The sequence below is a fragment of the Gadus morhua genome, chromosome 17, assembly GCF_902167405.1.
Source record: "Gadus morhua chromosome 17, gadMor3.0, whole genome shotgun sequence".
NCBI classification, from domain to species: domain Eukaryota; kingdom Metazoa; phylum Chordata; class Actinopteri; order Gadiformes; family Gadidae; genus Gadus; species Gadus morhua.
In genome coordinates this window covers 12,761,891-12,773,860 of record NC_044064.1, presented here as the reverse complement: position 1 = coordinate 12,773,860, position 11,970 = coordinate 12,761,891, and the positions used below count along the sequence as shown (strand labels likewise).

The 11,970-nt window shown below is 41.1% G+C and overlaps 2 protein-coding genes across 2 annotated transcripts; both read left to right on the top strand.

Moving 5' to 3' along the window:
- Window positions 1–298: 298 nt before the first annotated feature.
- LOC115529822 (aggrecan core protein-like) lies at window positions 299–3,677 on the top strand. Its single transcript, XM_030338908.1, has 4 exons — window positions 299–702; window positions 864–1,173; window positions 1,488–1,576; window positions 2,262–3,677. Exons 1-4 carry the CDS (start codon window positions 664–666, stop codon window positions 2,379–2,381), a joined length of 558 nt encoding a protein of 185 aa, XP_030194768.1. The 5' UTR covers window positions 299–663; the 3' UTR covers window positions 2,382–3,677.
- Window positions 3,678–5,612: 1,935 nt separating this feature from the next.
- On the top strand, window positions 5,613–11,600 carry LOC115529823 (macrophage mannose receptor 1-like; the record flags this gene model as incomplete). Its single annotated transcript, XM_030338909.1, has 4 exons — window positions 5,613–6,060; window positions 6,183–6,536; window positions 7,013–7,104; window positions 10,077–11,600. Coding segments are annotated over 4 exons (1,050 nt in total), but the record flags the coding sequence as incomplete, so codon positions are not given.
- Window positions 11,601–11,970: the final 370 nt, after the last annotated feature.

Here is an 11,970-nt window from a genome sequence, read left to right as displayed (position 1 = left end):
CCCTTCGTAACAGAGACAGGGCAGAGCGCGAGCGCGTAGGGGGAATTTTATGAATGTGTGAATGTAGGAGATAACTTCCCCTGCTTAAAGTATTTTATTGCAGTTATACCCAACCGATATTTGCGAAAAATAAACACAGAAGTGAAAGATCTGTCACAAGACAATTGATACGTATCCGTGCATATTTTTAAGTGAGTATGCGCAAATCCTGGTGCGTTCCTAGTGGGTATACGGCGTATACCGGTGGTCACCGTATTGTGCCGTGTGTTCTACCTGGTTACCAGTGCGGTAACCTGTGTTCAACTGTGTTCCCAGGTGTCTGTTCAGCCCTTCATCAATACTATTTTGTCGATAAGAGCCTGACCTGGAGCGACGCCCAGAGCCACTGCAGGCAGTACGGTGGTGATCTGGCCACCGTACACGGCCCGGAGAACCAGACGAGGCTGGTGGAAGTAGCTCGCAAGTACAACTCCCATCTCTGGATAGGGCTGTACGACGATGTCGAATCCTGGACATGGTCGCTGTCGGAGAACGCTAATTATAGCGGCGGGGAGGTGGAGCCTTGGAGCTGGCCCTGGAGGGGACACGAGCCAAACAACCCTAGAGACAGGGAGGGATGCGTCAGAACACTCTACGGAGAATGGGACATAGCAAATTGTAACGATGTCCATCAATTCTTTTGCTTCGACCACAACACAAATGGTGAGTCCCTGGTAGAAGCTTTAGTAGTAGAATAATTAAAACTAGCCACTGGAGAAGGCCAATAACACTTGTATTATGTAGAAAGATGACTCTTTTCCTTTTCCATAATTGCAGCCACTACGCTCAGTGGTTCAAATATCGTCTTCATCCCAAAAATTAAGAGTTGGTGGGATGCCCAGTCGTACTGCCGGAAACATCACACAGACCTGCCCAGCATAAGGAACTTGGAGGAGAACAGCTTGGTGTACCAAATCCATAATCTCCAAGCATGGAAGTGGATCGGACTGCACCGGAACCTTCGGAGTACGTGGTCGGATGGGAGCAACTCCTCGTACAGAAACTGGAAGGACAACATACCACCCACCCGCCCTGCCTGGACCGAGAATAACTGTACTGTGGCTTTATCCAACAATGGCTGGCAATGGGCCGATAAACAATGTAACTCCAAGTTCAACTTCCTTTGCAACGGGGGTAAGATTTGCTCTATTTTGTTTCAAAATGTTTGTGTGTCTTTCATGTGGACTGTTGTAGTCTGTTAGTCATGACAAAAATGATAATAACATCACCTAAAACAAGCCGTTACAACTCAGCAATTCCTATATTATTATTGAAATTGCTCTTTACATACAGCAAGCGTGACATAATATTACTTTGATCAATAATCTCTTAATCGCATTGAAATAATCACAAATTCAGATAAAATAATCCCAATAATAATATGTCCTAATATTGTAGCCCTTCTGTCTTGGTGATTGTTTAAATGCTCTACAACATTGTGCTTTCAGTTCGAGTCAAGCAGTCGTTCAGAATAAAGCTCAGCTCGGCAGACATCGACCCCAATGACCCTGAATGGAGCGAGGCGATCCTGAAACAGGTCAGAGGTTAACTCAATTGCTGTTGGTAGGTTTAAGCCTGGTGGATGACAATAAAGTTATCTCAAGGTGCAGAGACTCAGCTGGAAGTATTGTAGAATACAGTCCACATTCACTGTATGCTGAACTTAGCTCAGCTGTCTCAGACTGTGTGTGGTCTCAACAGACGCAGTCTGTCAGTCCAGACAAGATCTCGGGTCATGGCAAAATCTTTCCCATGATCGTCAAAGGTCAGCTGACTTTGAGGGGTCAATATCGCAGGTATAGTTGAGAGAAAGGCGCACCTGTCATTTGTTATTAGGTGAATTAAACACATTAGAGGAAATAAAGGAAAAATATTTCGTTTTTTGGTTTTATTTCCTACCTACTATCTCCAATATTGTGAATTTTGAGTGCAGTACCCATTTTGAAAGACCTGTCTCGATTGTTACATATTGTATCTTTCAGCCTAAATCGATTGGAATGTTTACAAACAGAAAACGGGTCCATAACTCTCTATATAGCTATCATTATAACTAAAATCTAAAAATAATAACTTTATAGAACTAACTGTATCTAACATGAAAGGTCAGTAACTTTATGGAGGTAACAAACTATTAGAAGCTCAACATTATATAGCAAACATATGTATATGGCTAACTTTATATAACTACCATTCTGTAGCTAACTTTGACTGTCCTATTGCAGTTGCACGGGAAGCTGAAGGAGAAGATGGTGAACAACGACTTCAATCTGACTTGGACGAAGGCCCCAGACGGAGAGATCTTCCACAACACACGCAAAGACGAGAAACAACAACATCCTTAATTTGCAGATGAAAGATGTCCTCCAAAGGTTGATTAACCTAGCTTTGACGATAACAGTCAGTCAGCACCTTGTTCTACAGCAACCTCTTCAACTAACCCACTGCTTCCCACCCTGTTTTGCCCTCTCACCTGATTTTAGCGTTGTTTTAATCAAAATCTGGGACCTGCACTCTACTGAGTGGTTAGGAGTAGCCTAGCTTACTTGTGTCTATGAAGGCGGGTATTTTGGGACCTGCGTGAGACCTCTACGTTTTTATCATGAATTTTTTTTAATATAAAATGTTCCATTGCATATCTCTCGCTTATAAATCAGCAATGTCCCCCGACCCCATATGTGGCCCGCACAAGTGGGGTCCCGACCCATAGGTTGGGAATCTTTGAACTCCCTATCTATACTATCCTATAGGCCTACTATACTATGTAGCATGGCGTTACGTAGGTCTGAAAATTAGAAACTCCTGAAACAGCTGAAACAGCTCCAGCATAGACCAGTTTTATATTATTGATAAATAATTATGAGAATAGTGAGCTGGATTGGACCCAGACAATCAAATGTGTCCAATCTGATCATATGAAATATCTCTCTCTGTCTCCACAATGTTTGATACTGGCAGCCATGCAAAGTCTTCCTTTGACTCAAACTGCACGGTCCAAGATACCCCTCCCTTCCTCCCCCTGTCTCGTCTGTCTCAGTGTTAGTTAGACTATGGAGGAGGACTTGGTATTGATTTGCCCGTAACCGAACGTCAAAACCTGATGCAAACAAAGATATTGGCCTGTACATCCAAGAGGTTGAAATGCAAAATCCAATTCAATCCAATGAATATAGTTTAGTAGAACCTAATTTATTAATATTGGAAGGATAGTGTAGTGGTTGGGGTCTTGGACTCTCATCCGAAGGGTTCTTGTTTTAATGTCCACTGTTCTACTGTAGGACTCCTACATCAAGATGCTCCCTAACCTCTACCCCATGATCTGTAACCAAATGAACTTTTGTTCTATGCGATGAGATGACAAGTAGATGTGTGGTTAGTTATTTATTAAACAGATAGTACCGGTCCTTGGTTCTGATAGACATTTAGCAGTTGTAAAATATAAATATAGACCTTGGTAACCATATGTTGTCTTGAGGAACTGTTGCTGTTGTTGTTGTCTCGAGGAACTGTTGCTGTGCGGTAGAACAATGTTTATTTTTAATTATTGATCACCTTTTACGTTGCTGTGTTTATTTGTTTAAATCTCACAAAAAAGATACTGTTTTACTAGCCATTTAATAAAAGCAAAAAACCCTCCGTGATCCATTGCCTTAATCAGTTATTCAATATAAGATATTAGTTATTACTCACATATCATTGATTTGAATTTAGTGATAAGCTATTAGATGTTATTCTCTTATTAGCCAGTATAACTTTATTAGGTATTGGGGATTAGTTGTGACATGTTAGTTATTACTGATTAGATATTGGTCCTTAGTTATGACATTTTTGTTATAATTGATTATGTTAAGTGATTGGTTATTCCATATTATTATTGATTAGACATAGGTGATTAATTATAAAAGGGTTAGGGTTAGATGTTATGCAATATATATTAGATGTTAGTAATTCGATTTAATGGATAGTTATTGGATGATTAAATTTATTATTGATTAAACGTTAGTTATCAATTATTATTGAGACTTAGTAAGTTATTACTAAAAAGTTATAAGTGATAAGTTAGAAGATGTTAGTTATTGATGATATGATTTTCATTTTAGTCTGTGATTAGATATTAGATGTTCGCTTTTATACAATGTTAGTTATTATCAATTACTTATTATTGATCAGACATAAATGATAAGTTATTAGAAGTTATTAGAAGTGCTAAATTATTGTTGACTTGTTATCATTGATTATACATTAGTGATTATATTAATGACTCAATATTAGTGAATCGTTAGGAGATACCAGTTATCATCCATTTGACATTAGTTATAAGATGATAGTTAGTTATTTAACAGCGGTTCCTCACCTCTTACTCTGCTTAGAGGAGCTTTATTGGTCATTTAGCTTTGCATGAAATCAAACCTGTTGCCATGTGTTTTGCATTCTCAGAACCCTTCAAGAGCTAAATCCGCCAAGAGGTCTAGGCCTTACACAACTTCTGCTGTAAACAATACAGTCAAAGAAAAGATCCAGACCTGTTATGACACATGGTTGCCACGACTAATCAATTTACATGGGTGCAAATGTTATTTTCATAATAGTATTTACTTATGGACCATCAGTGTTTTCACAGTATCGTAGCCGGAATTTAGCTAGTTCTCCTTTCGTGTGTGTGGGAGATCGTGTACGATTTTATTTTGGTTAAGATGCTCTTATGCAAAAGGCCTTCCAGTAAGTACAGAGAAAGGTCATTAAGGAGAAGGTGGGGGTAAGGGGTCATCTTACTCAGCGATGACTACAGGTAGACTGAGGACATCGGTGATCAAACAGCCTAACCACGCTCATGCCTCCCTAATACATATCTAATATTCATGATGCTCAATTATGTTCTGCTGACTTAGTCCTCCCCCATAGTCAAACCCATGTCTGAGACAGATGATACCTGGGGAGGGAGGTGATGGGGACCTTGAACCATGCGGTGTGAGACACACAAAGACTTTGCATGACTTCCAGTATAAGTATTGGCTGTATTGACAGACAGAGAAAAGAGTGAGAGAAAGGAGAGAGATTATTCTAGATAATCAGATCGGACACCTTTGACGGGTTGGGTCCTCTCCAGCCAACCGGCAAGTAGGTACTTTAATAACTGGTATTTAATTGGCCAACCCATTTATAGAGTAGGTCTATGCATATTGATTCTACTGCGTGTCTCAGTGAGTTAATTATTTTTTCAAAGCGATATTTGTATTCTATATAAATAAGAAATGCAAAAAAACGATGAATGAATCTTTTTATGTTTGATGTTGGCATGTGTGATTGGTTCATATTTTTGATATTATCCTTCTTGAATACAATTTTTTATTTTTTCCACAGTGATTAAAGGGAGCATGATAGGCCTATACTTTCTGCTGTTTCCAGGTTAGTGAGTGTTTACACTATAAAATTATATAAGATTCAATTTCTCTTTCTTATGTCTAATCACCAGTTCTACCTGTGTTTGACATGTGTTTTACCTGTGTTCCTATTTGATTTGTGTTTGAAATGCATTTGTTTGACTCGTTTCCCTGTATTTCACCGGTGGTCACCGTATTGTGCCGTGTGTTCTACCTGGTTGCCAGTGCGGTAACCTGTGTTCAACTGTGTTCCCAGGTGTCTGTTCAGCCCTTCATCAATACTATTTTGTCGATAAGAGCCTGACCTGGAGCGACGCCCAGAGCCACTGCAGGCAGTACGGTGGTGATCTGGCCACCGTACACGGCCCGGAGAACCAGACGAGGCTGGTGGAAGTAGCTCGCAAGTACAACTCCCATGTCTGGATAGGGCTGTACGACGATGTTGAATCCTGGACATGGTCGCTGTCGGAGAACGCTAATTATAGCGGCGGAGAGGTGGAGCCCTGGAGCTGGCCCTGGAGGGGACACCAGCCAAACAACTGGGAAGCCACGGAAGGATGCATCGCAATAAACAGGACAACCTGGCTCGATGCCAATTGTAATAATCAATATTCCTTCTCTTGCTTCGACAACGACACAAAAGGTGAGGCCCTGGTAGAAGCTTTAGTAGTACTGTAGTAGTATAATTACAACTAGCCGCTGGAGAAGGACAATAAAACTTGCATTATTTAGTGAGGTGACTCTTTTCCTTTTCCTTAATTGCAGATGTTGCGCTCAGTGATTCCGGTTTCGTCTACATCAACGAAAAGAAGAGTTGGTGGGATGCCCAGTCGTACTGCCGTGAACACCACACAGACCTGCCCAGCATAAGGAACATTGAGGAGAACAAAATGGTCTCAAACATGAATGCTCCCACACTAATTAAGTGGATCGGACTGCACCGGAACCTTTGGAGTACGTGGTCGGATGGGAGCGACACCTCCTACAGAGACTGGAAGGCCGGAATGCCCAAAAACTCTCATGGGACCATGACTAACTGCGCTTTGGCTCAAACCGACTACGGTTGGCAATGGAGCGATTATCCCTGTCAAAACAAGTACAAATTCATTTGTAGCGTGGGTAAGATTTGCGCCTAATATTTTGTTTCAATAATCAACTCATCTGTATTTCTGTCTGACATCTTTCTTTTTGACTTCATGTCTGTCTGTCTGTGTGTCTGTGTCTTGTTGACTGTTGTTTGTTAACTTTGCATGATAAATTGCATATTATTCTGAATTAGAACATTGCAATCAGCAGTTAGCTAATCTTGATAATAATCTTGTCGCAATTTATGAATAAAATAAAATAAAAAATATATACTCACATATCCAAAGACAGAACATACAAACCATTACAACTCAGAAAATGTTATTGTATTATAATTGCTGTTAGATAAAGCAGGCACCACATAATACTCCTTGATTTGCTAATCTATCACAATGAAATAATCGCAATAACAATATCAGGTAAAAATAATCGCATAGATAATTGTCGTCATAATTGCAGCTCTTCTGTCTTGTTGACTGTTTAAATGCTCTACAACATTGTGCTTTCAGTTCCAGCCATGAAGAAGTCGTTCAGATTAAAGTTCCGCTCGGCAGACATCGACCCCAATGACCCTGAATTGAGCGAGGCGATCCTGAAACAGGTCAAAGGTCAACTAAATTACTGTTGGTAGGCTTAAGCCTAGTGAATGAAGATAAAGTTATATCAAAGTGCAGAGCATCAACTGGAAGTATTGTAGAATACAGTCCACATTCACTGTATACTTAGGTCTATGCTGTCTCAGACATTATGTAGTTTCAATAGACGCAGTCTGCCAGCCCAGACAAAATCTCGAAGTCATGACAAAATCTTTCCCGGGATGCCTTGGAGCGGTCAATATCACAGGTCCATTTGAGAGAGAGACACGTGCAATGTAATGTATCATTTCACTGACCACAGTGCCGTACATGGTTCAAAGAAAGGCATATAAAGAACAAAGACCACTTTATATACCTACAGTCTATACAAACATTAAAGTTGATTTAAAATAAGGACAGCACATGAAAAACATAAAAATAAAAACATATCATAAAAGGGGAAGAATGGCCAAGGAAAAGAAGTGTGTTTGAGCCTAGATTTAAAAATGGTGACGGAAGGAGCGTCTCTAATTGAAGGCGGCAGTTCTTTCCAAAGGCGGGGCGCAGCCACGGCAAAAGATCTATCACCCCTCTGTTTTCAACGAGTGGTGATGGATGAGCTCTGAAATGCAGGGCGGGGCCAGACCATTTAGGGCTTTAAAAACCATAAGTAGGGTTTTAAAAGGAATTCTGTGCTGGATGGGCAACCATTAGAGGGATGCTAGGATGGGGGTTATATGATCCTGCTTTCTGGATCCAGTCAGCAGCCTTGTTGCAGAGTTCTGGACCAGCTGAAGGCGAGAGAGTAGTGATTAAGGGAGTTCTAGGTAAGGGAGTTGCATTAATCCAGCCATGATGTGATGAAAGCATGGTTTACTTTTTCCAGATTGTGAAAAGATAAATACCTAGGTTTCTGATGTGGGATTTGACCTAGGGGGAGAGAATACCTAGGTTGGGCGTGAGAGGGGCTTTAGATTTGGAAGGGCCAAAAATAATGACTTCTGTTTTGTCATTGTTGAGTTTGAGGAAGCTACTTCCCATCCAAACTTTTACCTTCTTAAGGCAGTCAAAGAGGGTCTGGAGCGAGTCCGCTGATCTGAGAGGAAGGTACAATTGCGAGTCATTTCCTTAAAAGTGAAATGAGATGTGACGCTTCCTGATTATATTACCTAGAGGGAGCATGTGCAGGCAGAAGAGGACTGGGCCAAAAAATGGACCCCTGGGGGACCCCACAGGACACAGGGGCAGAGGGTGAGGAGAACTGGCCGACAGACACTGTGAAAGACCTATTGCTAAGTTAAGAGGAAAACCATTTAAGAGCTGTGCTACTTATACCAACCCACTGCTCTAGGCGCGACAAGAGGGTGTTGTGGTCGACAGTGTCAAAGGCAGCACTGAGGTCTAATAAGATCAAAATGGCATTTTTTCTACAGAGTCTAGAGTGAGGAGCAGGTCATTTGTTACTTTCAGCAAGGCTGTCTCAGTGCTGTGACGTGATTTAAAATCCGATTGGAAGGGCTCCAAAATCTCTGCATGGTTTAAAAAGGGCAATAGTTGTGATAAAACCTAAAAAATAAAAGAAATTGAGATAGGGCGGTAGTTTTTTGGACATTTTGCATCCAGGTTGCGTTTTTTAAGCAGATGAACAACCGCATGCTTAAAACTTGCTGGAACAAAACCCATGGTCAGGCAAGAGTTAAGAATGACCTGAATACTTGGGCCAATACTGTCAAAGGCATTTTCATTATTTGGGAGGGGACAGCATTGTTCAGTTCCCTCGGTTCCTCTGATGACACAGGTAGGAAATGGTCAAAAAGAGCTGAAGGCCTAGCACCTAAGTGATGCAGGGAAGTAACTGGTGATGAGGGGGTGAAAGACTGCCTAATGTGATTGATTTTGTCAATAAAACATTTCAAAAAAGTCATGCATGTCGGTGGAAGCCTCGACTTGTGAGGGGGCTTGTGGATTAATGATTGAGTTTAAAGTGCTAAAAAGGATTTTGGGTCGATGAATGTGTTTGTTGATAGTATTGGAAAAGTGCCTATCTCTAGCTACTTCGGCTGCTGTTTGGAATGTTGCTAGTAAGTTCTTAAAAATCTGGAAAGAAACAGTGAGGTGATCTTTCCTCCACTTTCGCTCAGCTGTCCGACAGGCTCTCTCCTGAGAGAGCGGGTTGTGTCATCCAGCCATGGTTGAGATTTGATTTTGGGGCGTTTGAGCTTAAGGGGGGCAATCATTTAAATTGGTCTTTAAGAAGGTTGTCTCATATCTGGCTGTAGGTGAGTCTTGAAACTAAGAACTCTAGTGTTTAACATTACAATTGGCTAGTCCAATTACTGGTCATCTCTCGCATCGACTACTGCATCTCGCTCCTGGCTGGACTCCCCGCCGCTGCGATTAAACCTTTGCAGCGCATCCAGAATACGGCAGCGCGCCTCGTGTACAACCTACTGAGCTTCACCCATGTGACCCCCCTCTTCCTGGGCCTCCACTGGCTCCCTGTAGTAGTTTGCATCAGATTCAAGATGATGGTACTGGCATACAAGGCAGCCGATGGAACTGCCCCTGCCTACCTCCAAGCATTGGTAAAGCCCCACACCCCAGCTCGATCCCTCTGCTCAACTACCTCAGCTGGACGTCTGGTACCGCCATCAAGAGCTAGCAAAGGTCGATCATCAAAGTCACAACTTCTCTCTGTTTTGGGACGCCCCCCCCCCCCCCCCCCCCGGTCACTTCAAGTAAAAATTGAGGTAGTTATATCACTAGCCAGAAAGCAATCTGTAAACTGCAGCAGTGAAAGGGTTAATGTTACGTGCATATCTAACATGATATGCTAATAACTTTATGGAGATAACCTCATGTCGCTGACTTCCTATTGTTAGCTTTGTTTGGATATAATTATAAAGCTCAACATTATATGGCAAACATATTTATATCTTTAGATTGCTAACTTTATATGACTAACATTCTGTAGATAACTTTGTCTGTCCTATTGCAGTTGCACGGGAAGCTGAAGGAGAAGATGGTGAACGAAGACCTCAATCTGACTTGGACGAAGGCCCCAGACGGAGAGATCTTCCACAACACCCGCAAAGACGAGAAACAACAACATCCTGAATTTGCAGATGCAAGATGTCCTCTAAAGGTTGATTAGCCTAGCTTTGAGGATAACAGTGTGTTAGCACCTTGTTCTACAGCAACCTCTTCAACTAACCCACTGGTTCCCACCCTGTTTTGCCCCATGACCTGACTTTAGGGTTGTTTTAACTATCATCGGCCCAAAATATCGATGTCCCAGGTAAGGGACCTGCACGTAGCCTAGCTTACTTGTGTCTATGAAGACAGGTCTTTTGGGACCTGTGTGAGACCTCTACATTTTTATCATGAGTTTTGCAATATAAAATGATTGTATAACTCTTGCTTAAAAATCAGCAATGACCCCCGACCACATATGTGGCCCACACAAGTGGGGTCCCGACCCATAGGTTGGGAACAATTTAACTCCCTTTACTATACTATACTATACTATACTATACTATACTATACTACTTAGCATGGCGTTACGTAGGTCTGAAAACTAGAAATTACAGATAAAACTCCTGATACAGCTGACCCAGCTCTAGAATAGCCCAGTTTTATATTATTAATAAACAATGATAGTAAGCTGGATTGGACCAAAAACAATCAAATGTGTCCAATCTGATCATATGTAATAATCTCTCTCTGTCTCCACAATGTTTGATACTGGCAGCCATGCAAAGTCTTCCTTTGACTCAAACCCCACGGTCCAAGATACCCCTCCCTTTCTCCCCCTGTCTCATCTGTCTCAGCGTTAGTTGGACTATGGAGGAGGACTTCGTTTTGATTTGCCCGTAACCAAACTTCAAAACCTGATGCAAACAAAGATATTGGCCTGTACAGCCAAGAGGTTGAAATGCAATTCAAAATCCAATTCAATCCAATGAATATAGTTTAGTAGAACATTATTTAAGATACAATATATATTTGTATCCATATATTCATGGTGAAGGATAGTGTAGGGGTTAGGGTGTTGGACTCTCATCTGAAGGGTTCTTGGTTCAACATCCACAGTTCTACTGAAAGACTCCTAGATCAAGATACTCCCCAACCTCTACCTCATGATATGTAACCGAATAAACTCACTGTAAGTGAATGTTTCATGTGATAGTAAATGTGTAGTTAATTATTTATAAAACAGATAGTACCGGTCCTTGATTCTGGTTGACATGTAGCAGTTCAAATGCTCTGTAAACATAGACCTGTGACCGCATAATAATTAATTTTAGATTGAATGCACAGCCAATCTTCAGGTAAGCTAGCCTGTGTTGCTCGGCAACCATATGCTGTCTGAGGAACTATAAAGCTGTGCGGAAGAACAGGACAAGTCAGTTTTGTTTTCAATTATTGTTCACCTTTTATGTTGCTGTGCTTATTTGGTTAAATCTCACAAAGTAGTAACTGTTTTACTAGCCATTTAATAAAAGCAATAAACCAACCGTGATCCATTGCCTTAATCAGTTTTTCAATATTAGATATTAATTATTACTGACAATCCTTGATTTGAATTTAGTGATTAGCTATTCGATGTTATTCATTTATTAGCAAGTATAACAACTTTATTATATATTTTATATAATAAAACACACTTTCGTGTGTGTGGGAGATCGTGTGAGATTTTTTTGTTGTTCAGATGCTTTCATGCAAAGGACCTTAGAGTAAATACAGAGACAGGTCATTAAGGAGAAGGTAGGAGTAAGGGGTCATCTTGTTCAGGGATGAAAACAGGTAGACTGAGGTCATCGGTGATCAAACAGCCTAACCACTCTCCGGCCTCCCTAATACATATCTAATATATATGCATATGATGCTCA